Below are 24031 nucleotides of genomic sequence, written 5' to 3' on the forward strand. Positions count from 1 at the left end.
CCCCTTGAAGGATTTTCATGAAAAATGGGTCAAATGATCACCTCTTCAAGACAATGTGCAGAACCCATGAGTCAGGGTCAAATGTTTGAGCCTTCCTTTTTGTGTCCGCTCTGTATCTCCTAAACCCCTTGAAGGATTTTCATGAAACTTGGGTCAGTTAATCACCAAGACGATGTGCAGAACTCATGAGTCAGCCTTGTTGGCTCAAGGTCACGGTCACAACTCAAGGTCAAAGGTTTGAGCCTTCCATTTTATGTCTGCTCTGTATCTCCCTAACCCCTTGAAGGATTTTAATATGTCTTAGCTGTAGTATTCCATTTATCAAGACAATGTGCAGAATTCAAAATTCACCCCTGCCAGCTTAAGGTCAAGGTCACAACTTGATTGTTTAATGGTTTCACCCAATACCATAAACCCTTTCACTATCCATAACAATGGCGGGGGGATATAGCTGTCTTTCAGACTGCCTTGTTATACCCCAACAAAACGAAGTTTGTGGGGGGTATATAGGAATGAGCTTGGCGGACGGTTGGTCGGTCCGTTGGTTTTTGTGGTTTCCAGATGATAACTCATGAAAGGCTTGACTGATTTAAATTATTTTTGGTACACGGGTGTAACATTAGAAAATACAGGTCAGGTTCGAATTTGGGGTCAATAGGTTAAAGGTCAAGGTCACAGTGACCCTGAACAGTTAAACGGTTTCCGGATGATAACTTGAGAACGCTTGGGCCTATATTCATATATTTGGTACACAGGTGTAACATCATGAAATACAGGTCAGGTTCGACTTTGGGGTCTGTAGGTCAAAGGTCAAGGTCACAATGACTCGGAACAGTTAAATGGTTTCCAGATGATAACTTGAGAACACTTGGGCCTAGGATCATAATTTTTGGTACACAGATGTAACATCATGGAATACATATCAAATTCGACTTTGAGGTTTGTAGGTCAAAGGTCAAGGTCGCAGTGACTCGGAACAGTTAAATGGTTTCCGGATGATAACTTGAGAAAGCTTGGGTCTAGGATTTTGAATTTTTGTACATCGGTGTAACATGATTAAATACATGTCGTGTTCGACTTTGAGGTTAGTAGGTCAAAGGTCAGGGTCACAATAACACGAAACAGTTAAACGGTTTCCAGATGATAACTTGAGATTGTTTGGGCCTAGGATCATGAAAATGGATAGCGAGGTTGGTTATGACCAGCAGATGACCCCTAATGATTTTGAGGTCCGCAGGTCACAGGTCAAGGTCACAGTGACCTGGAACACTTAAACAGTTGTCGGACAACAGCTTCACAAAGCTTGGGACTAGGATCAAGAAATTCAATAGGGAGGTTGGTCATGACCAGCAGATGACCCATAACTATTTTTGGTTCCAAAGGTCAAAGGTCATTTAAACCTTTTTCGGACAATAACTTGAGAACACTTGGGCCAAGGATCATGAAACTTTATAGGGAGGCTGATAATGACCAGCAGATGACCTCTATTGATTTTGAGGTCAGTAGGTCAAAGATCGAGCAAGTTCAGCTTTGAAATTGGCTTAGTTCTATGACAAAGCCATATTATGGGGGTATAATTCGTCACTCCTGTGACAACTCTAGTTGTTTTTAGATTTAATAGGTCAAATGTCAAGATCATAGAGAGCTTGAGACTTAGAATGGTTTCTGATTAATAACTGGAGAACACTTCTTAGTCTCAAGGTCAACTTGACCTTTGACATACTAATCCCTAAACACTAGGGGTCATCTAATGGCCATAGGCAATTACATAATGAAGTTTGATGGCTGTAGACTATAGAAGTGTTCTCCAGCACAGTTTTTAATATGAAGGTTATCTTGACATTTCAGAAAGTGAGTAACAAAATAGTAGGGGTCATCAAACGACCACAGGCAATCAACTTGCTATCTTGTTTGCTATCTTGCCGACTTTAAATAAATCTTATCCTATATCTTATCTTATCTTAACTTATGAAGCGTTACTACTTTATGCCAAGTTTTCTTCAGCTCAAAGTTGCTCTGACTTTGACCTCTGACATACTAACCCAAAAAGAATTAAGGGTCATCTACTGACCAAAGACTATGATAAAGTTTGATGGCTATAAGTTATATTGTTTCCAGTCAGTAGTTGTAGAATGCTTTGTCCTACAACGGTCAAACTTTGTAATATGGGTACCAATGGTCAGTATATGACCCCTATTGTTTTTAGGGTTATTAGGTCAAAGGTCAGTGTCACAGCATACTAGAGAATGAAAATTACATACCAATTACCTCAAGCCATTATAGGTGGGGGCGTATTTGTTTAACTGACCCCTCTTGTTTAAATTTATAATTTTGACACAACTTAGGAGATTTGAAATAAATTGACAATATCTTAGATTGCAATTATATTGTTTAGTATTTACTGTTCTAGTAAATGAAAATTGCCTGAAAATGGTACATTGTAGATCCAAATTTAGAATTTAGTAAGATACAGTAGTTTCATAAGTAGCAGGCCGAGGTTTTCCAATTGTTTGTTCTCTGTATTCATCTTTTCACCATTTAAAGAATATTTTCAGGTATCAAGGTACCTAATAAACAAACTGCAATATATCATGTTAAATAAACACAATGTCAAGCAAGTTATGTGATATAGGGAAAAATGTAATATATGAATAATCCGGAAGTTATTTCTTTGATAAAAAATGATGTTGCTGGGTTTCGACTTAAATAGACTAGACAGTTTTTTCTCGTCCTGTTATTGGATGGACGTAATGATTATGCTCGGAAATTGGACTGTCCAAAATAAACATGATGCTCCTGTGAGAAGCTATTGATTATGAAATCCTATTTTGGAATGTATGATTGACGGCTTAATTGATTAGCAGCTTTCTCTTTGTACATTTGAGCCGTGCCATGAGAAAACCAACATAGTCGGTTTGCGAGCAGCATGGATCCAGACCAGCCTGCGCATCTGCGCAGGGATGCGCAGGCTGGTCAGGATCCATGCTGTTCGCTTTTAAAGCCTACTGCAATTAGAGAAACCTTTAGCGAACAGCATGGATTCTGACCAGACTGCGTGGATGCGCAGGCTGGTCTGGATCCATGCTGGTCGCAAACCCATTCTGTTGATTTTCTCATGGGGCGGCTCATTTGTCATAACTACTTGTTCTTCGATAATTTCTGCTCCTAGCAACTATACTATCTTTTTGTAATTTATTGAAATTTCATCTTACACTTCTATTATTGTTGTTGTTGTCGAAAAAACATATTTCTTGCAACACTATTTTTTTTGCAGTAAATTTGTCCTACCGCCATTTGGTAAAACATTGTTTCTATGTATTATGCATATGTTAATAAATGCCCAGTCTAATTAAGAGTCGTGTTCCTTCGATTTGAGTATAAAATCAGAGCGCCTTTATTCTCCAAGATTTTGCGTTACTATGTAACATGCATGTTGTTTTTTTTAATAAATGTAAGACTTTACAATAAGGTAGCAGCTGACTTAACCAAAGATAGTCTTGATGTATAGAACTTCAATGGTGGTAAGTCAGCTGCCATTGCATTAGCAAGTGAATAATTCCTTTATATGATGTGCATTTCTGCAACAGCCAATAAAGCAGATGGGTTATTAATTCTTCAGATTCAAATTGCCGCTGTGGTGCATGACTCAGTCTGAAAGGATTTATATCAATATGAAAATCTTTATGTTTAGTGTTAATTATAGACAATATAGCACTTGTTATGAAATCTGGTCTTACTGCACACTTGATTTTGTAAGGGCATCTCTCTATTGAAGGAGAGATGCAGGATGTTGGGTACTGGGTTGTGATAATAATGTCAGATGCACTGTATTTGTTTGTTTTTAGCTCACCTGAGCCAGAGTCTCATGGTGAGCTTTTGTGACCGCTCAGTGTCCGTCGTGCGTCTTGTGTCGTGTGTCCGTCAACATTTTCTAAAAAAATCTTCCTGAAAACCATGGACAGAATTACATCAAACTTCACAGGAATGATCCTTGGGTGGTCCCCTTTCAAATTGCCATGGGAACCAAAAGAAAGAACTTTAAAAATATAAAAATCTTCTTGTCCAAACCCGCAAGGTGTAGAGCCTTGATATTTGGCATGTGACATCATCTAATGGTCCTCTATGAAGATTGTTCAAATTGCGTTCCTGGGGTGAAAAGAGGCCCCGCCCCGGGGGTCCCAAGTTTTACATAGACTTATGTAGGAAAAAACTTTAAAAACCTTCTTGCCTGAAACTGCAAGGCCTAGGCTTTTGATATTTGGTATGTAGCATTGCCTTGTAGTCCTCTACCAAAATTGTTCAAATTATACTCCTGGGGTGAAAAGAGGCCCTGCCTTGGGGGTCCCAAATTTAACATAGACTTATATAGGGAAAAAAATCTTCTTGTCTGAAAGTTCAAGGCCTAGGCCTTTGATATTTGGTATGTAGCATTGCCTAGTGGATATCTAAGAAGAGTGTTCAAATAATTCCCCTGGGGTGAAAAGGGGTACGGCCCTGGGGGTCACTTGCTATATGAGTTATATAGGAATAAATACTTCAAAAATTATCAGATCATATTTCCTAGACTGTTTAATTATAATTACCTGATGACCCCAAGTGATTAAGGGTCACTTGTCTGTGACCTTGACCTACTGACCTACTTTCTCGTTTTTATGCCCCCACTTTGGGGGGGGGGCATATAGATTTGCTCTTGTCCGTCCGTCCGTCCTTCCGAAAATGTTGTGTCGCGCGTAGCTCTGAAAGTATTTGACGTAGAGTCACAAAACTTTACAGGAATGTTGGTCAGCATGTGTAGTTGTGCACCTGGGGTTTCGCGTCCGGATTCATTCAGTCATGTAGAAGTTATGGCCCCTGACTTTGTAAAAATTGGTTATTTTAATGTTGTGTCGTGCCTAGCTCCAAAAGTATATGACCTAGAGTCACAAAACTTTACAGGGATGTTGGTCAGCATGTGTAGTTGTGCACCTGGGGTTTCGTGTCCGGATTCATCCAGACATGTAGGAGTTATGGCCCCTGACTTAGTAAAAAATTGGTTATTTTAATGTTGTGTCGCGCATAGCTCCAAAAGTATTTGACCTAGAATCACCAAAGTTTACAGGAATGTTGGTCATCATGTGTAGTTGTGCACCTGGGGTTTCACGTCCGGATTCATGCAGTCATGTAGAAGTTATGGCCCCTGACTTTGTAAAAATTGGTCATTTTAATGTTGTGTCGTGCCTAGCTCCAAAAGTATATGACCTAGAGTCACAAAACTTTACAGGCCTGTTGGTCAGCATGTGTAGTTGTGCACCTGGGGTTTCGCGTCCGGATTCATCCAGTCATGTAGGAGTTATGGCCCCTGACTTAGTAAAAAATTGGTCATTTTAATGTTGTGTCGCGCATAGCCCCAAAAGTATTTGACCTAGAATCACCAAAGTTTACAGGAATGTTGGTCAGCATGTGTAGCTGTGCACCTGGGGTTTCGCATCTGGATTCATTCAGTATTGTAGGAGTTCTGGCCCCTGACTAATGTCATGTAGTGGGGGCATCTGTGTCCCATGGACACATTTCTAGTTTAAGATACAGCCTTGAAATTTGGATGACATGTACAGTTTTGCGCACCTATCTTAAAACTGACTTTCAGTGACCATGAATATGACCTCACTGACCTACTTTGTAATATTTAAGCATCAGTTTGCCATTTTAAACATGTAGCTCATAATTACTCATAGGAGCGATTCAGGGTCATCATGACCCTCTTATTTTCTGAAATAACACTTCTCACAAAATGGATAGATTGACCAAATCTTTTTATGAAGTATGTCCTGATTTGAGTTGGAAAGTGAATGAATCTAATAATTATGGTGTCTACAATTACTTATCCAACTTGGTTTCAAGTGTAGAACTTTTATTTTATGGCAGAGATATGGATAATTTTTAAGTCAGCAAGGAAACAAAATACTTGTCCATCTACAAACTGTGTATCATCACATGTTACTTTGATGACTAAAAGTGAATTATCCCTAACTATTTTTGTGAACAATTACTGAAGTATTTTCCAATCCATCACTTTTTTTTTGTAATATGAAGTGTACACAATATATGTACTTTTCCTCATTTAATGTGTTTCTTGTTCTTGTAATTTCAGTGAAATACCCGTTTGCCAGGCTAGGGCAAATGTTATGACGTATGATGACATGAACAGGAAATGGATCCCCAGTGGGTCATCACCAGGACTGTCAAAGGTTCAGATCTATCGACATACAGTGAACAACACGTTCAGGGTAGTGGGGCGTAAACTGCAAGACCATGAGGTAAGATCAGGTGTATCTCACATCAGCTGAAGATTATTTTTGTAAACCCCACCTCCCTACACCCAGAGGGTCTCAGTTGGAATCATATCCATCTAAGGGTCAGGTTGTGGGTTGGTCTTACCTATCATTCCTTCCTGAATGCATGTCACCGAAACTGTTAAGTAAAATAAAAGAAATTACACATAAATATTCATTGTCATAATTCCACTCACTACCTGTGTCACTTTGCCAAGGTCATACAGGGAGGTCAAAGGTAAGACAGCTGGAAAAAGTTATTTTTGTAAAGTTGAGTTAAACAAGATGACATATTCAGCAGTTACCTTTTTTGTATCAAAGCAGTGGCTAGAATATTAATCATATCTATTATATACATTAGTATTATAGTAACAAAAACGCCGTTGAGAATGACCATTACACAGTGTACCGCCAGTGCCAAAATATTAATGGCTCTAGGTAATGGAACGTCTACACATCTTGACGTAGGTGTCATGTAGCAACATCATTAAAGTGGGTGAAAGGGTGCTGTATCTGTTCCAGATTGCTTCTCAAATATAGATACTGTGCCGAAAATATGAAAGATAATAATAAAAGAAAATGTGTATACTGAAAAGGTCAATAAACAGCTGGAATAAAGGTACCTCATGCTTAGGGTTAACTCAAGTTACCAAAATGCGTAAAGATTCAATAGTTTAATACTAAAAATTCACATTTTTAGTGTTACGCTGATCCTTTCTGCACATATCTTGGTGTTACCTTATAAAAAGTGCATGAAACACATTTTATCTATTCCCCTTCATTATTAAATGCCACAAGTTGTCCAGCTCATTTAATTAGTCACCCAACTAATATAAAATGAGGTAAAAGATGCATTACTCATGAAACAAAATCTGCCTTTAAAATGGTTCACAGATCATTCTCACAAATGATCTTGAAAACAAAACAGTTATTTTCAAGAGCATCTAATTCTTGTTGATTGAGACACAATGTCATTGCAGCCATATCTGCATTTTTTAGTAAAAAAGATTAGCCAGTTTACTCATAGTGTGTTTGTTCAGCGGCAATTTCCACCATTTATTTGTACATTCTAGTGTTATATTTTGCAAAAAGATCTGTTACTTGCACATATTGGTATCACTGGATATACACCGTGGTAATGGCACACCTAGTTTCATAATGGTCATCTGGATAAAGCCATTGGGCAATTAAATCCTAGGTGTGCAATTATGGCAAGAATTATGACAAGAATGCCAAAGCAAACCATATATTAACCTCTTATCAGGTGATAGCTCTAGTTTTAATAGAAAGGACATAGTGAAAATTTACAAACTGTACTAACTGACTTTCCTGTTAGTCAAATTTTGGAACAGTATTATAGAAAGAGCAGGAAGAATGAGTTATTCATGCTAATGTGCATGCATAGATCCATGAGATTACTAATTCTAGTTAATCTGCCCATATGTCATGAGTGCTGGAAAATTTTGTTCTGAAAATAATATTATATCAGGCTGTTGCAGAATGTATTTTAAGATGAAAGTGAAGAATTGGCAGGTATTAAGTTTTTTGCTATTTAAGAAGGAGTTATTGTTGTCTGTTAAAATATTACATTTTGCCAATTGTGCAAAAAAAAAATGGAACTTGGCATTTAATCTACTCTGGCTTTGAGCTAGACAAATAGCATTTTTAAAGCTGACCATTTCGTAAGGAAGTGTTCAGTTTCACATGTCATAATGTTATTGTCTGTATCTTCCCTTAGTTATTGTGTTTCTCATAATTCGTATTGACCCAGGCCATAGTGGCGTTTGTTTGGTCAAGTTATTCACCTATCACGATAGCTCTGTTACAGAGTGGGAAAAAAACAAATTCAGACTGAATAATTTATATTTTCTTTCTATTCATAATCATCTTGACTTCAGTGGTATTAATCTGCTAATACAATACCTAGGAACAGTATGGAAAAGTTGCTTACAGACTCGATAATTTCTAACATCTTACTGTCAGTGTATTTCCTCCACTCAGTCTTATATTGGTAAATTACTAGGGAAAGTCATGTCATTGACAAGTGAGTGACATACTAATATACCTTCAAGGGAAATGAATAGATAAATTGACTTAAGTGTATAATCACCGTCCGCATCTTGTGACTGGCCTAATTCTATGATTGCATGATTCCGCCAATAGAAGAATAACCGTCTTGCCTTTTTATGCTGGAAGAGCGAAAATGATTGTCAAATTATCATCGTAAGGAAGTAATTATGGTCTTGGTTGTTGGTAAGTTAAATTAGCAAGCCTCCGGAGAACACTGATCCATGACTTTCTGTGGGCTGTATTATTGCTTGTGTGCCATATTGCCTGTAGGCGAGAATTAACATACTTTTGTTACTTTTTGATTGATGTATTGTCTATCAGTTTGACCATCTGATATGAAAGTCAGTAAGTACATCAAAGATCTGGCCACTTCTTATATTTAAGGCCAATTTGCAAGACTGTCATTATTTGTATTTGACTGAATATGAGGACAAAATTCTGATGCTACTTAGTGTGAAATCACATTGTATACATTACATCTTTATGCCTCCCACTTCTAGTATATAAGTCAGATTATTTTACATCTAAAGAATTGTTATGCTCCAGATAATAGAGATTATTGTAAAATGATTGTAAAAAATGCAAATAAAGTTCAGTTTACAATTTTTGTGCTCCCAATAGGGGATTCATATAATCTCAGCTTCGTCTGTCCTTCAGTCCATCCCGCAATTCTTGTCTGGAGTATTTCTCAGCAACCACTAGATAGAATATATCGAAACTTCGAAGCTTCCCTCTCATAAGAATATGTGCATATTATCTTCATGTTGTAGTTGGATGATTTTCACTGAGTTATTGTCCTTTGATTATTCAGCATTAGTAAACTATAGTGTCATCCAAGCCAGGAGTATTTCTCAGCAACCATTGGCTGGAATTCAGCAAAAATTCATAGGGTGCTTAACTCTCAAGAAGAGGTGTGCATATTATCTTCATATTCCGTTAGTATTATTGTACCCCTGCACAACAAAGTTGTCAGTGGGGTATAATTATGGTTTCAGGTTGTCTGTCTGTCCGTCCATCTGTCTGTACCAGTTGTATGCACCAACTCTCCTCATCCCCTTGACACAATTTAATGAAACTTCACACAAGTGATCAGTACCAACCCTTGTTGTGCATGGGGCATGTTAAGTTCTTTCAGAAAAAAAAAGTAGAGTTATGGGACATTGATTTTTGTTACTATACTATATACATAGTCTGTATATGCAATATTGTGTGCGCCTAATCTTCTGAACCCATGCACACAATTGAATGAAACTTCACACAAGTGATCAGTAGTTTATCCTACCCTCATACAAGATTGGCCTGCCTAATAAACTTCGATTTATCTAGTCAGTATCAATAAATCACTTTTGCGGGAACTTTTGAAATCACATATTTTATCAAAGTTCTGCATTGAAACCATCACAATTGTATTGGAAATGTCTGAACTTAGAAAATGAGTGGTCAAATCAAAGGTTTTTACCCAGAAACAAAAAAGTTATTGCTATTTTTCACTTTTACAGCACTTCAGCCGGAAATTTTGAAAATAGTTTTTTTCCGAATTTTTCATTGAAACCGTTATCATTGTATTGGAAATGTTCTAACTAAGAAAATAAGTGGTAATGTCAAAAGTTTCTATCCAGAAACATAAAAGTTATTGCATTTTTTCAATTTTATCCACAAATTGAATTGTACTTGCAAACATCATATATGAAGTCAAGTCTACACTTTGCTCTTTCCAACAACCTTTTCTCAATTTTCTGAGCAGGTAGGATAAATAGAATATTAGATTACTGTCTGAAATGTTTTTAATTTATTAGGCTTGTCTACGAAAAAATATCAGGCTCGGCAGAGCCTCACCTAATATATTTTCTTCAACTCACCTAATAGATTTAAATTTATCAGACAATAACCTAATATTCTCTATAACCCTAGTTGTGCATGGGGCATGTTAGGTTCTTTCAGAAAAAATTCTGCAGAGTTATGGGACTTTGTTTTTTGTTAATGTGCTATATACATATAGTCTGCATATGCAATCTTGTGCGCACCAACACTCTTCTTCCCCTTAACACAATTTAATGAAACCTCACACATTATTATTAAGTGATCAATACCAACCCTAGTTGTGTATTGTGCATGTTAGGTTCTTTCTGGAATTTTGTTTGCAGAGTTATGGGACTTTGTTTTTGTTACTATACTATATACATAGAGTCAGCATTTGCAATCTTTTGCGCGCCTAATCTCCTGAACCTATGCACACAATTGAATGAAACTTAACACAAGTGATTAGTAGTAACCCTACAGTTGTGCATGGTGCATGTTAGGTTCTTTCAGAAAATAATTCTGCACAGATATGGATTATGCAATCTTGTGAGCACCTAATCTCCCGAACCCTTACACGCAATTGAATGAAACTTCACACAAGTAATCAGTAGTAACCCTAGTTGTGCATGGTGCATGTTACATTGTTTTAAATAAATATTCTGCAGAGTTATGGGACTTTGTGTTTTGTTACTATGCTATATATATAGTCTGCATATGCATCTTGTGCACGCCTAATCTCCGGAACCATTGCACACAGTTTAATGATACTTAACACAAGTGATCAGTACCATCCTTACTTGTGCATGGTGCATGTTAGGTTCTTTCAGAAAAATATTCTCCAGAGTTATGGCACTTTGTTTTTGTTACTATTCTATATACAAAAAGTCTATATATCTACATAAAGTCTATATACATACAGTCCACATAATTGTGCAGTCTTGTCACTCTTGTGTGTGTCAAATTGCAATGTACTGAGTCAGTGCATGTGGGGATGGGTGGGTCAGGGGTACATTCATCACCTTCAGTGATAGCTCTAATTATGTCTCCCCCAGGGGACATATTGTTTTTGCCCTGTCCGTCCGTCCGTACGTACGTCACACTTCATTTCCGAGCAATAACTGGAGAACCATTTGACCTAGAACCTTCAAACTTAATAGGGTTGTAGGGCTGCTGGAGTAGACGAACCCCTATTGTTTTTGGGGTCACTCCATCAAAGGTCAAGGCCACAGGGGCCTGAACATTAAAAACCATTTCCGATCAATAACTAGAGAACCACTTGGCCTAGAATGTTGAAACTTCATAGGATGATTGGTCATGAAGAGTAGATGACCCCTATTGATATTGGGGTCACTCTGTCAAAGGTCAAGGTCACAGGGGCCTGAACATTGAAAACCATTTCCGATCAATAACTAGAGAACCACTTGACCCAGAATGTTGAAACTTCATAGGATGATGGCCCATGAAGAGTAGATGACCCCTTTTGATATTGGGGTCACTCCGTCAAAGGTCAAGGTCACAGGGCCTGAACATTAAAAAACCATTTCCAATCAAACTAGAGAACCACCTGACCCAAAATTGTGAAACTTGATAGGTTTGATTGGTCATAAAGAGTAGATACCCTTATTGATTAGGGGATCACTCCATCAAAGGTCAAGGTCACAGGGCCTGAACATTGAAAACCATTTCTGATCAATAACTAGAGAACCACTTGCCCCAGAATTTGAAACTTCATAGGATATTGTACACAAAGTAGATGACCCCTATCGTTTTTGGGGGTCACTCAATTAAAGGTCAAGTCACAGGGGCCTGAACATTAAAAAACCTTTCTGGTCAGTAACTTGAGAACCATTTGACCCAGAATGTTGAAACTTAATAGGATGATTGGTCATAAAGAGTAGATGACCCCTAACGATTTTGGGGGTCACTCTGTGAAAGGTCAAGGTCACGGGGGCCCGAACATTGAAAACCATTTCCGGTCAGTAATTTGAGAACCACTTGACCCAGAATGATGAAACTTCATAGGATGATTGGTCATGCAAGTAATGAACCCTAACGAGTTTAGGGTCACTCTGTTAAAGGTCAATGCCACAGGGGCCTGAACATGAAAAACCATTTCCAATCAATAACTGAGAACCTCTCAAACCCAGAATTTGAACTTCTTAGATGATTGTTCATGCAAGTAAATGACCCTTATTGTTTTTGGGGTCACTTCTTTAAAGGGGTAAAGGTCACAGGGGCCTGAACATTGGATAACCATTCCCATCAAAAACTTGAAAAACCACTTGACCCAGAATGTTGAAACTTCATAGGATGATTGAACATGCAGAATAGATGACCCCTATTGATTTTGGGTCAGTCTATTAAAGGTCAAGGCCCACTGTGGCCTGTTCATGTAAAATCATTTTTTGGAAATAACTTGAAAACCACTTGACCTACAATGTTGAAACTTATAGGATGTTTGGGACATGCAGATAGATGACCCCTATTTATTTGAGGTCACTTGATCAAAGGTCAAGGTCACAGGACCAGAACAGTGACTTGAGAACCACTAGGCCACGAGTGTTGAAATTTACGGGATGACTGGACATGCCAAGTAATGATCCCTATTGCACCCCAGGCCACATCAGTGTCTCTTTGACTTTCGCTCCTGACCCCATTGACTTCTTTGCCTATAGACTTGCATTGGGGAGACATGCGCTTTTTTACAAAAGCTTTTTTCTAGTTTTCAGTATGCTATTTGTTTTTAGCTCACCTGTCACAAAGTGCCCAAGGGGTGAGCTTTTGTGATCGTGCGGTGTCCGTCGTCCGTCCGTCAGTCCGTCCGTGCGTCGTCCGTAAACTTTTGCTTGTGACCACTCTAGAGGTCACATTTTTCATGGGATCTTTATGAAAGTGGGTCAGAATGTTTATCTTGATGATATCTAGGTCAAGTTCGAAACTGGGTCACGTGCCATCAAAAACTGGGTCAGAAAGGTCTAAAAATAGAAAAACCTTGTGACCTCTCTAGAGGCCAAAAATTTCACAAGATTTTCAGAAAATTAGTCAGAATTTTTCCCCTTTAAGATATCTAGGTCAAGTTCGAAACTGTTCACGTGCCTTCAAAAACTAGGTCAGAAAGGTCTAAAAATAGAAAAACCTTGTGACCCTCTAGAGGCCATATATTTCACAAGATCTTCATAAAAATTTAGTCAGAATTTCACCTTGATGATATCTAGGTCAAGTTCGAAACGGGGTCACGTGCCTTTAAAAATCTAGGTCAGTAGGTCAAATAATGGAAAAACCTTTGTGACCTCTCTAAAGGGCCATTTTTTTCATGGGATCTGTATGAAAGTTGGTCTGAATGTTCATCTTGTTGATATCAAAGGCCCAAGTTCGAAACTGGGTCTTGTGCGGTAAAAAACTAGGTCAGTAGGTCTAAAAATAGAAAAACCTTGTGACCTCTCTAAGGCCACATATTTCATGAGATTTTCATGAAAATTGGTCAGAATGTTCACCTAGATGATATCTAGGTCAGGTTCGAAAGTGGGTCACATGCCATCAAAACTAGGTCAGTAGGTCAAAAAAAAAGAAAAACCTGTACCTCTCTAGAGGCCATATTTTTCATGGGATCTGTATGAAAGTTGGTCTGAATGTTCACCTTGAGATATCTAGGTAAGGTTAAATGGGTTTACGTGCCTTCAAAACTAGGTCATAGGTCAAAAAATTAGAAAAACCTTGTGACCTCTCAAAAAGGCCAAATTTTTCAGGGGATCTGTATAAAAAATTGGTCGAATGTTCATCTTGATGATATTTAGGTCAAGTTTGAAACAGGGTCCATGTGCGGTCAAAATCTAGGTCAGTAGGTCTAAAAATAGAAAACCTTGTGACCTCTCTAGAGGCGAAATTTTTTGAATGGTTTCCCATAGAAAATTGGTCAGAATTACACCTTGATGAAAATCAGGTCAAGTTTGAAACTGGGTCACGTGCCATAAAAAACTGGGTCAGCCCGGTCAAATAATAAAAAAACATTTTGACCTCTCTAGAGGCCATACTTTCCATGGATCTATGAAATTTGGGTCTGAATGTTATTTTGATGATATCAGGTCAAATTTGAAAATGGTCAACTGCGGTCAAAAACTAGGTCAGTGGGTTTCTAAAATTTAAAAATCTTTGACTCTTAGGGGCCATATTTTTTCATGGATTTCAGAAAATTGATCTGAATGTTCACCTTGATGAATCTAGTCAGTTTCGAAACTGGTCACGTGCGGTCAAAAACTAGGCCAGTAGTATAAAAATAGAAAAACCTTGTGAACCTCTCAGAGGCCATATTTTTCATGAGATCTCAAAAAATTAGTGAGAAATTCACCTTGATGATACTAGGTAAAGTTCAAAACAGGGTCACGTACCTTCGAAAACTGGGTTCAACAGTCAAATAATAGAAAAACCTTGTACCCCTCTAGAGACCATATTTTCAATGGATCTTCATGAAATGGTCAAATTTTTATCTTGATAATATCTAGGTCAAGTTCGAACTGGGTCACATGAGCTCAAAAACTAGATCACTAGTCAAATAATAGAAAAAACGACTCATACTCAAAACTGGTCATGTGGGAAAGGTGACGATTCGGGACCATCATGGTCTCTTGTTTTGGGTTTAAACATAGTAAACTATATGTGCTCAGTCAGTGAATTCCACATTTGTTCTTTTAATATGCAATAATTATATTTTGGGGAGCATCCATCAATTTTACCTATATTTTCTTGTTTCCGTAAGACTTAAATTTTTATTATTTGGCCAGTAAAGTAGAGAAATTTATATTTTAATATTTCTGTCGGTTTTACAGTATAATTTTTGTTACTCTGAAACAGAAGTTATTTTCTGACACTGTGTAATTATGAAAATATCTCTTTTCGGGAAATAACTTCGTAAAACTAAAAGCATCATGAGGCTTTAAATTGTTAATTGATGCATTGTCATGTTATCTTTGAAACAAATTTTAAGCGGACAGAATATCAGATTGTTTTTAAAAAGATGAGTTATGAGTCAAAATCAATACTAAGAATTCCATTAGCTACCTTTAGATAATGTAACCTTGAATGACATGCAATGCTATGCAAATGTATTGATGAAAAATGCAAGCTTTTTCAATGAGTGATCAGTGTCGTTCATGAGTCATGATCCTCCTAGATGCGCTTGTCACACCATTTTTAAATCTTCTGATTTTTTTTCTGTGAATGGCGTTTGTATTTTCAGGTAAGATATTAAAGTTTTTGTATGTGATTTTATTGTGATAACTTCTTGTTCCCTCATATTGGCACTGCATTATTTTATACCTAATTAAACATCTGATAAAATTTAATGTAATCTTTACTAATTTCTGATTTTCTTTGAGTGGATTAAATTTTATTTTTAGCATTTCTAGCTTCATTTAAACAAAGTTATGAAATTAAAATTGAATTATTCTTTCCAAGTATTTTGTAACAGGAAGTAGAAAAAGAAAAAAAAATCATGTGCATTATTGCATTGACTTTAAAGAATGTTTGATGTTTTAGGTGTCTGTTTTTTACAAAAAAAAAAGAGGAGAATTAAATATCCTCATTTATAAAAATTGACATAAACAGAATTATTTCCTGTTTCATATTTTGATTGGGAAGGGGTAAGGAAATATGTATGTTTTAAGTTCCCTAATCTTACATTTGGGATGGAAAGGTATGATAGTCGGACCTAAATAAGAATTACTGCATTTTAAATGAATTTTCAAACGATTTGTAATTTATGTGTGCATAATAGTAAAGCTACAAGATTTAGTATTGTCTAGATGGATTGTTAAGAATGTGTTGATGCAAATTTTAGAAAGTTTTAGTAAATTATTTAGCTGCCATGTTAGGCATACTAAATCAAGGACTATAAAAATGGGCATGGAATTTTACTTTGTGTCATGCCCTGAATGGAGACCTACAGTCTTGGAATACAAATGAGTTTTGGAAGCTAAAATTAAGTTTACAAGTTGTATATGTCTATTATATATATGGTACATGTACAATGTCTTAACATGTATATTTCTCAGTATTATATATACATTATTTTACTTTATTTCTACTCAAGGTCGTGATCAACTGTGCCATTTTAAAGAATCTGAAATATAATCAGGCTACGCCCACATTTCATCAGTGGAGGGACAGCCGACATGTGTATGGTCTCAACTTTGCTAACAAGGAAGACTCAGAAATATTTGCCAATGCCATGCTTGCAGCATTAGATACACTGAACAGTAAGTTTTTAGTAAAACAAGAGTTATTCATCTTAAGCACTAAATGAGTACCAGGCCCCAATTTCATGAAAAAACTTAAGTAATTGCTTAGCTAAGTCAGTTATTTCAAATGCTTGTTTTTGCCCTTCATGCCTCTTCAATGTTGACTTTTTCATCTATATCAGACCCGTACATGACTATTTCATAGATCAAATCACAACAATTCTTAATTTTACAGAAAATGAAGTATAAGAAAAAGAAATATGCTTAAGCAAATACTTAAGTGTGTTATATCGTGCTTAAATAGAAATATCATATTTGCGTGACTGAAATAAGTACTGCAGACAAATACTACTAACCATAGTTTATTTTAGCTTTAAATACATTGGTATAGAAAAATTCAACATCAAGTAACAATAGCTTAAGCAATAACACGATTTTAAAATTACAGACTTAACTAAGTAATTACTTTAGTTTTTTCGTGAAATTGGGGCCAGCCTTGTAACTAAATTCCTATACTTCAACATCATCTGTAAGAGGTTGAGTATAACAAGAACTGTAACTCTTGAATACTGTCGCAGTTTTGTTTCTGAATACAATTCAGAAATACATCTTTTTTTGGACTACTCTAAATACTTTTGTTAAATGAGTGTTGGTACTCGGTTCATTAGCTTATATAAGCAATACTGTAGATGGGTAATTTTTGCATAGATTTTATTTAGTGATTTCACGGGTAGCAGCATCATTGGTGGTGTTAAGAATTCGCAAGACATAAGTAGTTTGTGTTTAAGGACATAATGTAGATTAATACTGACAAATGATTTGATGAAGATTAGTATTTGCAAATATTTGTGAAAATGTAATATTAAGTTGATGTGTTGTTGTCTTGTAGACAATGGGTTTAATATCATTTATTAACCCTTACCCTGCTGAATTTCTATAATGAATTGTCCATCTTTCAGTTTGGACAGCACCATTAACTGTTAAAAGGGGTGCTTACCAAAAAGATACTGACTGAATAGCGAACAGTGCAGATCTTGATCTGACTGCATGGATGTGTAGGCTGATCATGATCTACACTGGTCACAAAGGCAGAACCAATCGTGTCTAGCATGCTAAAGATTAAACAGTATTTTAGTAATGTAATGGTGGTCTGTTAGATAGGGTTGCATGCCAGTACTAAATTCTTCTTTGCAATTCACCTACAACTTTCTTGCAGTAATTAGAGGTGGGGATAGATTGTCTTTGGCGTATGGGCTGTGAGTATTAGGGATGTACCTCAGACTTAAATGTTAACCATTTTAATCATTTGGGTATGTGCAAAATAAAATATTTTGTGTGAATATATGATTTTAAAAAATGTATAGATAGGTATTTGTTAACATGAATAAACAACAGATCCTTGTAATGATGTTTTTAGCTCACCTGTCATGTAGTGACGGGGTAAGCTTTTGTGATCGTCCGTCCGTCCGTCCACAATTTCTTGTGAACACGATAGAGACCACATTTTGCAACCGATTTTAATCAAACTTGCACACAACTTGTATTGGAATAATATCTCGGTTTCTTTTGAAAACTGGCCAGATCCCATCATGGGTTCCAGAGTTATGGCCCCTTAAAAGGCCAAATTTGCTATTTTTGGCTTGTGAACAAGATTTTGTGATTGATTTTAATAAAACTTGCACACAACTTGTACTGGCATAATATCTCTGTTCCTTTCGAAAACTGCCATATAGAGACTTCATTTATGGTTGTATTTGATACAAACTTGCAAGATATCTTTAACAACAATAGATCTTGTATCCCATGATGAATCCATCAGATCCAGTCATAGGTTCAGGAGTTACGGCCCCTAATTGACCCCTGAAAGAGCCAAAATTTGCTCAAGTTTTACCTTGTGAACACGATAGAAGTGATATTTTACATTTGATTTTAACCACACTTACACACAGCTTAAGTCACAATAAGATCTCAGTTCCTTTCGAAAACCGGCTAGATTCCATCATGGGTTCTAAAATTTTCTATTTTGACCCTTTCAGCCATATAGAGGTTTCATTTATGCTTTGATTTGATACAAACTCACACAGAATGTTTATCTTGATGATCTCTAGGCCAAGTTCGCAACTGGATCATATGGGATCAAAAACTAGGTCACCAGGTCAAATCAAAGGAAAAGCTTGTTAACACCCTAGGGGCCACATTTATGACTCTATCTTCATGAAACTTAGTCAGAATATTTATCTTGATGATTCCTATGCCAGGTTCAAAACTGGGTCATATGGGGTCAAAAACTAGGTTACCTGGTCAAATCAAAGGAAAAGCACGTTAACACTCTTGAGGCCACATTAATGACCGTTTCTTCATGAAACTTGGTCAGAATGTTTATCTTGATGATTCCTATGCCAAGTTTGAAACCAGGTCATGTGGGATCAAAAACTAGGTCACCCGCTCAAATCAAAGTAAAAGCATGTTATCACTCTAGAGGCCATGTTTATGACTCTATCTTTAAGAAACTTGATCAGAATGTTTATCTTGATGATTCCAAGGCCAAGTTTAACAGGTGAGCGATATAGAGTTATCATGACCCCCTTGTTTGTTTCAGTTTAAATGAAAGTTTGATAAAAGTAAAAGGTATCTTAGAATGAAATTAACAAAGCCATTATTTTGTAGATCAAGGACGACAGATGGCTGCTCCGATGGCTGCTCCGATGGCTCCTCCGATGGCTCCTCCTATGGCTCCCCCAAATCCTCCCCCTTCTCATCCACCAGTAGGATACCAGCAACAATTTACAGCACAGCCACAACAACAGAATGGACCACAACAACAAATCTCTGAAGATAATAGGTAACTTTTTAGCTCATCTGATTTTTTGAAAAAAAAATGATGAGTTATTGTCATCACTTGAGCGTTTGTCGGCGTCGGCTGGTTAAGTTTTATGTTTAGGTCAGCTTTTCTCCTAAACTATCAAAGCTATTGCTTTGAAACTTGGTATACTTGTTCACCATCATAAGCTGACCCTGTATAGTAAGAAACATAACTCCATCTTGCTTTTTGCAAGATTTATGGCCCCTTTTGTACTTAGAAAAATTCAGATTTCTTGGTTAAGTTTTATGTTTAGGTCAACTTTTCTCCTAAACTATCAAAGCTATTGCTGTGAAACTTGGAATAATTGTTCACCATCATAAGCAGACCCTGTACATCAAGAAATATAACTCCATCTTGCTTTTTGCAAGAATTTTTGCCCCTTTTGGACTTAGAAAATCAGTTTTCTTGGTTAAGTTTTATGTTTAGGTCAGCTTTTATCCTAAACTATCAAAGCTATTGCTTTAAAACTTGCAACTCTTGTTCACCATCATAAGCTGACCCTGTACAGCAAGAAACATAACTCCATCCTGCTTTTTGCAAGATTTATGGCCCCTTTTGAACTTAGAAAATATCAGATTTCTTGGTTAAGTTTTATGTTTAGGTCAACTTTTTCTCTTAAACTATCAAAGCTATTGCTTTGAAACTTGCAACACTTGTTCACCATCATAAGCTGACCCTGAACAGCAAGCAACATAACTCCATCCTGCTTTTTGCAATAATTATTGCCGCTTTTGGACTTAGAAAATCATTTTCTTGGTTGAGTATTATGTTTAAGGCAACTTTTCTCATAAACTATCAAAGCTATTGCTTTAAAACTTGCAACAGTTTTTCACCATCATAAGTGGACACTGTACATCAAGAAACATAACTCTATCCTGGTTTTTGCAAGAATGATGGCCCTTTTTAGACTTAGAAAATCATGGGTAGGACAATATTTCTATTATACAAAAAAAATCAGGTGAACGTCAGCACCCGCAAGGCGGTGCTCTTGTTTTATATTAATTCCTAGCTTGTGCTACACAAATATGATATGTTGATGAAAGAGTCTGATAAAATGTCTTAATTTCCAGGGTTTTTTTCCGGCCGTTTTTATAGCCGTTATTCGGCTATATTCCCAATGCCAAAAAGTATGTATTTTTCCCAAAATGAGTGCAAAAATTCCCAATCTACATTCTGAAAATTCATCAAAATTGCACAAACATTGACCAAATTAAGGACAATTTTGTAATGGCAGTATGTCAAAGAGGTTGTACAACATGAAACATGTGTATGAGAAAGTGCTTAAACACATCCTTACTATATCCTATGGGACTAAATATTTCCCAATATGGAACATTTACGCGTCAAAATTCCCAATATTGGGGGTAAAGGCTATGTTCCCAAAACAGAAAGAAAACACTCTGATTTCCTTTTTAGCTCACCTGAACTTAGAGCTATTCGTATAAGTGGATGGTCTGATGTCTATAGTCCATCTTATTCTGTGTCAGCACTTTTAGTTTAGCATCTTCTCATCTCAAACTGCTGGTACTTGACCTGTGGCATCCTGGCCACTTTCTCAGGTTTCTTCAACTTCCCCTTGGCTCTATTTAGGGTTAAAGGGCCACAACAGCTAAGAATAGAAAAACATTTAAATGGCCTCTTCTTGGGAACCACTTAATGGATCTTTGCAAAACATGGTCTGTAGCATCATCGTATGGTCCTCCATCAAGTTTGTTCAGATGGTTCTGTTTGTCCCTTTGTAAATAGGTAAAGCTTTTAAACAACTTCTCACCAAACTTGATCTGTAGTATATAACCTGCACCTCTCTCAGTTTTGTTCAGCTGGTATGCATTGGACCCTTTTAAGGGCTGCATGAGTTAATAATAGAAAAACCTGTAAACAACTTTTGAACCACTTGATGTATTTCATTAAACTTGGTCTGTAGCGTCCATGAAGGGTCCTCTCTCAAGTTTGTTCAAATGGTTCTGCTTTATCCCTTTTAGGGGCTGAAAATAGGAACACCTTTAAAAACCTTTTGATGAACTGCTTAATGGATCTTCACTAAACTTAACCTGTAGCATGTGCACAGACCTCAAATACGATATTCAGATGGTTGCATCATTCTTCCACTTGACCTTTCACCACACCCCTTCATGGGTCACCAGAGCTAAAAATAGAAAAATCTTTTTAAAAAAAAAAACTACTTCTCATGAACCACTTCAAAAAGTAGAAAAAGCTTTTAATTATAACTTTGAATGAATTTCTTAATGGATGATCACCAAACATGGATAGAAGTAAGGTCAAAAGGTCAAGGTCCTCCTCAGTGGAGACGCTTAAGCCCGTTTTGCCTCTTGTATTCTTCACATTTGATGACACAGTCAAGTCTGTGTTAATGGGGGCAAGGGACAGTTAATTTGAACATTCCACAAATCTGCGCTGATACCAGTGCGAAAAAAATCATGAAAAATCCAATTTTGATAAATTCAATGCAAGTGTGGAGCGAATGTATTGCATAGACTTAGCACTTCATTGTGTGACATTTTCAGCCTGCCGATTCTGTTGCTTCTGTGATAAAAACGAGTAAAACACAGGTTTCAGGACACTAAATTTTCAGGCAAAAATGGCCCAAAATGCACACCTTGCGTGCCCTGTACCGTATTATCTGCAAATGACTGACCTAAAACAGATGCGTATTTTTAAAGCATGTGGCCAGACGAAAATAATGGTGGGAAGAAAAGTATCTCATAACCGTTTACTTTTTCCGCTATTTTGAGCTGAATCTGGATGGATGAATGACTGTTTCCATTTCGTCTGAATTCCGTTACCTCAGGTAAGACTTTAGACCCGGCCGTCTACACGGAGCTAGGAAAATCGATTCAAGTACACATATGTACTTTACACAATAACTACTCGTACGCAGGAATCCTCAGTTCTATAAAAATCATAAATAACCAGTTGAATATAAATGCCTTTAAAGTGCATCTGTCTATTTTATTTAAAAAACGTACCCTGGCCAAATGCGAAACTGGCCCCTGCCACTTAAGCAGCTGGTCAAGGGAAACAACCAAAATGGCTGCTTAAGACAGATGATCGCTTAATTGGTCTGTTTGGTTTCTGTCTTCCTTTTCCATAAATTTTATGAATTTTAAACAACTGTCACATTTTTAGGAGGGATGGCAATGGTTAACTGGTTAACTGAGTTCTCGCTTAGTATTCCGTGTATGGATTACGAAATTTAGTAATCGAGTACTCAAAAAAAAAAAAAGAAAAGAAAAAAAGACTAGATACACGTCGATTTTAATGTGGCCATTTAAACGACATCAAAGTGTCTACCTGTCATCTTTTCGATCAATTACCTAGATTATACAAACATGAAGGTGTGAATTGATGCACAGGTAAAACGTGTTTGCAAAGTCATAATCGCTGTAAATTGTAATTATGCTGCTTATTGCAGTACCGCTTATACCATAAACAATTAGAAAATCACACCACACCTATGTGTAAATGTTAAAATTAACGGTACATCATAAAGAACATATCCTTTATAATTTTGTTTTGATATTTTGATTATGTTAGGTTATTACCTGGACAAAAAAGTTACTTGTAATATATCAATAAACTGTTATCATCTGTTTTGGTTTTACATTCTCAAGTTCCATTTAGCACAAAGAAATTATTTACAACTGTATCCAACAACAACAAAAAATGGTTTTGAAACATTATATCGCTGCTTACTGGAGTCATAATGAAACAACAAATAATTTTGAATAATCTCCCTTTAATAGTGAACAAATGCTAAATACGGCCGATTCTGGCCTATTACGGTTACGGAAACCACTTTTAACGAAAAACCGAGTACTCGATCGAAAAAATCGGCATGTACTCCATAATTTTAAGTAAATAAAAAATTGAATTACAGAATTGAAGCGATCTCTGAAAGTTTTGATGAAATTTTATATTTCGACCTGCAGCATATCCTATTGCATTTTTAGTTCATCTGATTTTTTGAAAAAAAATGATGAGTTATTGTCATCACTTGAGCGGTTGTCGGCGTCGGCGTTGCCTGGTTAAGTTTTATGTTTAGGTCAGCTTTTCTCCTAAACTATCAAAGCTATTGCTTTGAAACTTGGAATACTTGTTCACCATCATTAGCTGACCCTGTATAGCAAGAAACATAACTCCATCTTGCTTTTTGCAAGATTTATGGCCCCTTTTGTACTTAGAAAATATCAGATTTCTTGGTTAAGTTTTATGTTTAGGTCAACTTTTCTCCTAAACTATCAAAGCTATTGCTTTGAAACTTGGAATACTTGTTCACCATCATAAGCAGACCCTGTACGTCAAGAATCATAACTCCATCTTGCTTTTTGCAAGATTTATTGCCCCTTTTGGACTTAGAAAATCAGTTTTCTTGGTTAAGTTTTATGTTTAGGTCAGCTTTTATCCTAAACTATCAAAGCTATTGCTTTAAAACTTGCAACACTTGTTTACCATCATAAGTTGACCCTGTATAGCAAGAAACATAACTCCGTCCTGCTTTTTGCAAGATTTATTGCCCCTTTTTGACTTAGAAAATATCAGATTTCTTGGTTAAGTTTTATGTTTAGGTCAACTTTTTCTCTTAAACTATCAAAGCTATTGCTTTGAAACTTGCAACACTTGTTCACCATCATAAGCTGACCCTGTACAGCAAGCAACATAACTCCATCCTGCTTTTTGCAATAATTATTGCCCCTTTTGGACTTAGAAAATCATTTTCTTGGTTGAGTATTATGTTT

The 24031-nt window shown here is 36.6% G+C and overlaps 1 protein-coding gene across 7 annotated transcripts in view; it reads left to right on the forward strand.

Moving 5' to 3' along the window:
* The window catches only part of LOC123527502 (vasodilator-stimulated phosphoprotein-like), a 61740-nt gene that overhangs the window by 12967 nt on the left and 24742 nt on the right, over positions 1-24031 (forward strand). For all 7 annotated transcript variants that reach the window (XM_045306992.2, XM_053519954.1, XM_053519930.1 and 4 more), the window contains exons 2-4: positions 6128-6293; positions 16264-16429; positions 19079-19253. In XM_045306992.2, the coding sequence (XP_045162927.2) occupies positions 6128-6293; positions 16264-16429; positions 19079-19253 (507 nt within the window). The remainder of the gene's footprint in view (positions 1-6127; positions 6294-16263; positions 16430-19078; positions 19254-24031) is intronic.

Source organism: Mercenaria mercenaria, chromosome 1 (assembly GCF_021730395.1).
Source record: "Mercenaria mercenaria strain notata chromosome 1, MADL_Memer_1, whole genome shotgun sequence".
Taxonomy (NCBI): domain Eukaryota; kingdom Metazoa; phylum Mollusca; class Bivalvia; order Venerida; family Veneridae; genus Mercenaria; species Mercenaria mercenaria.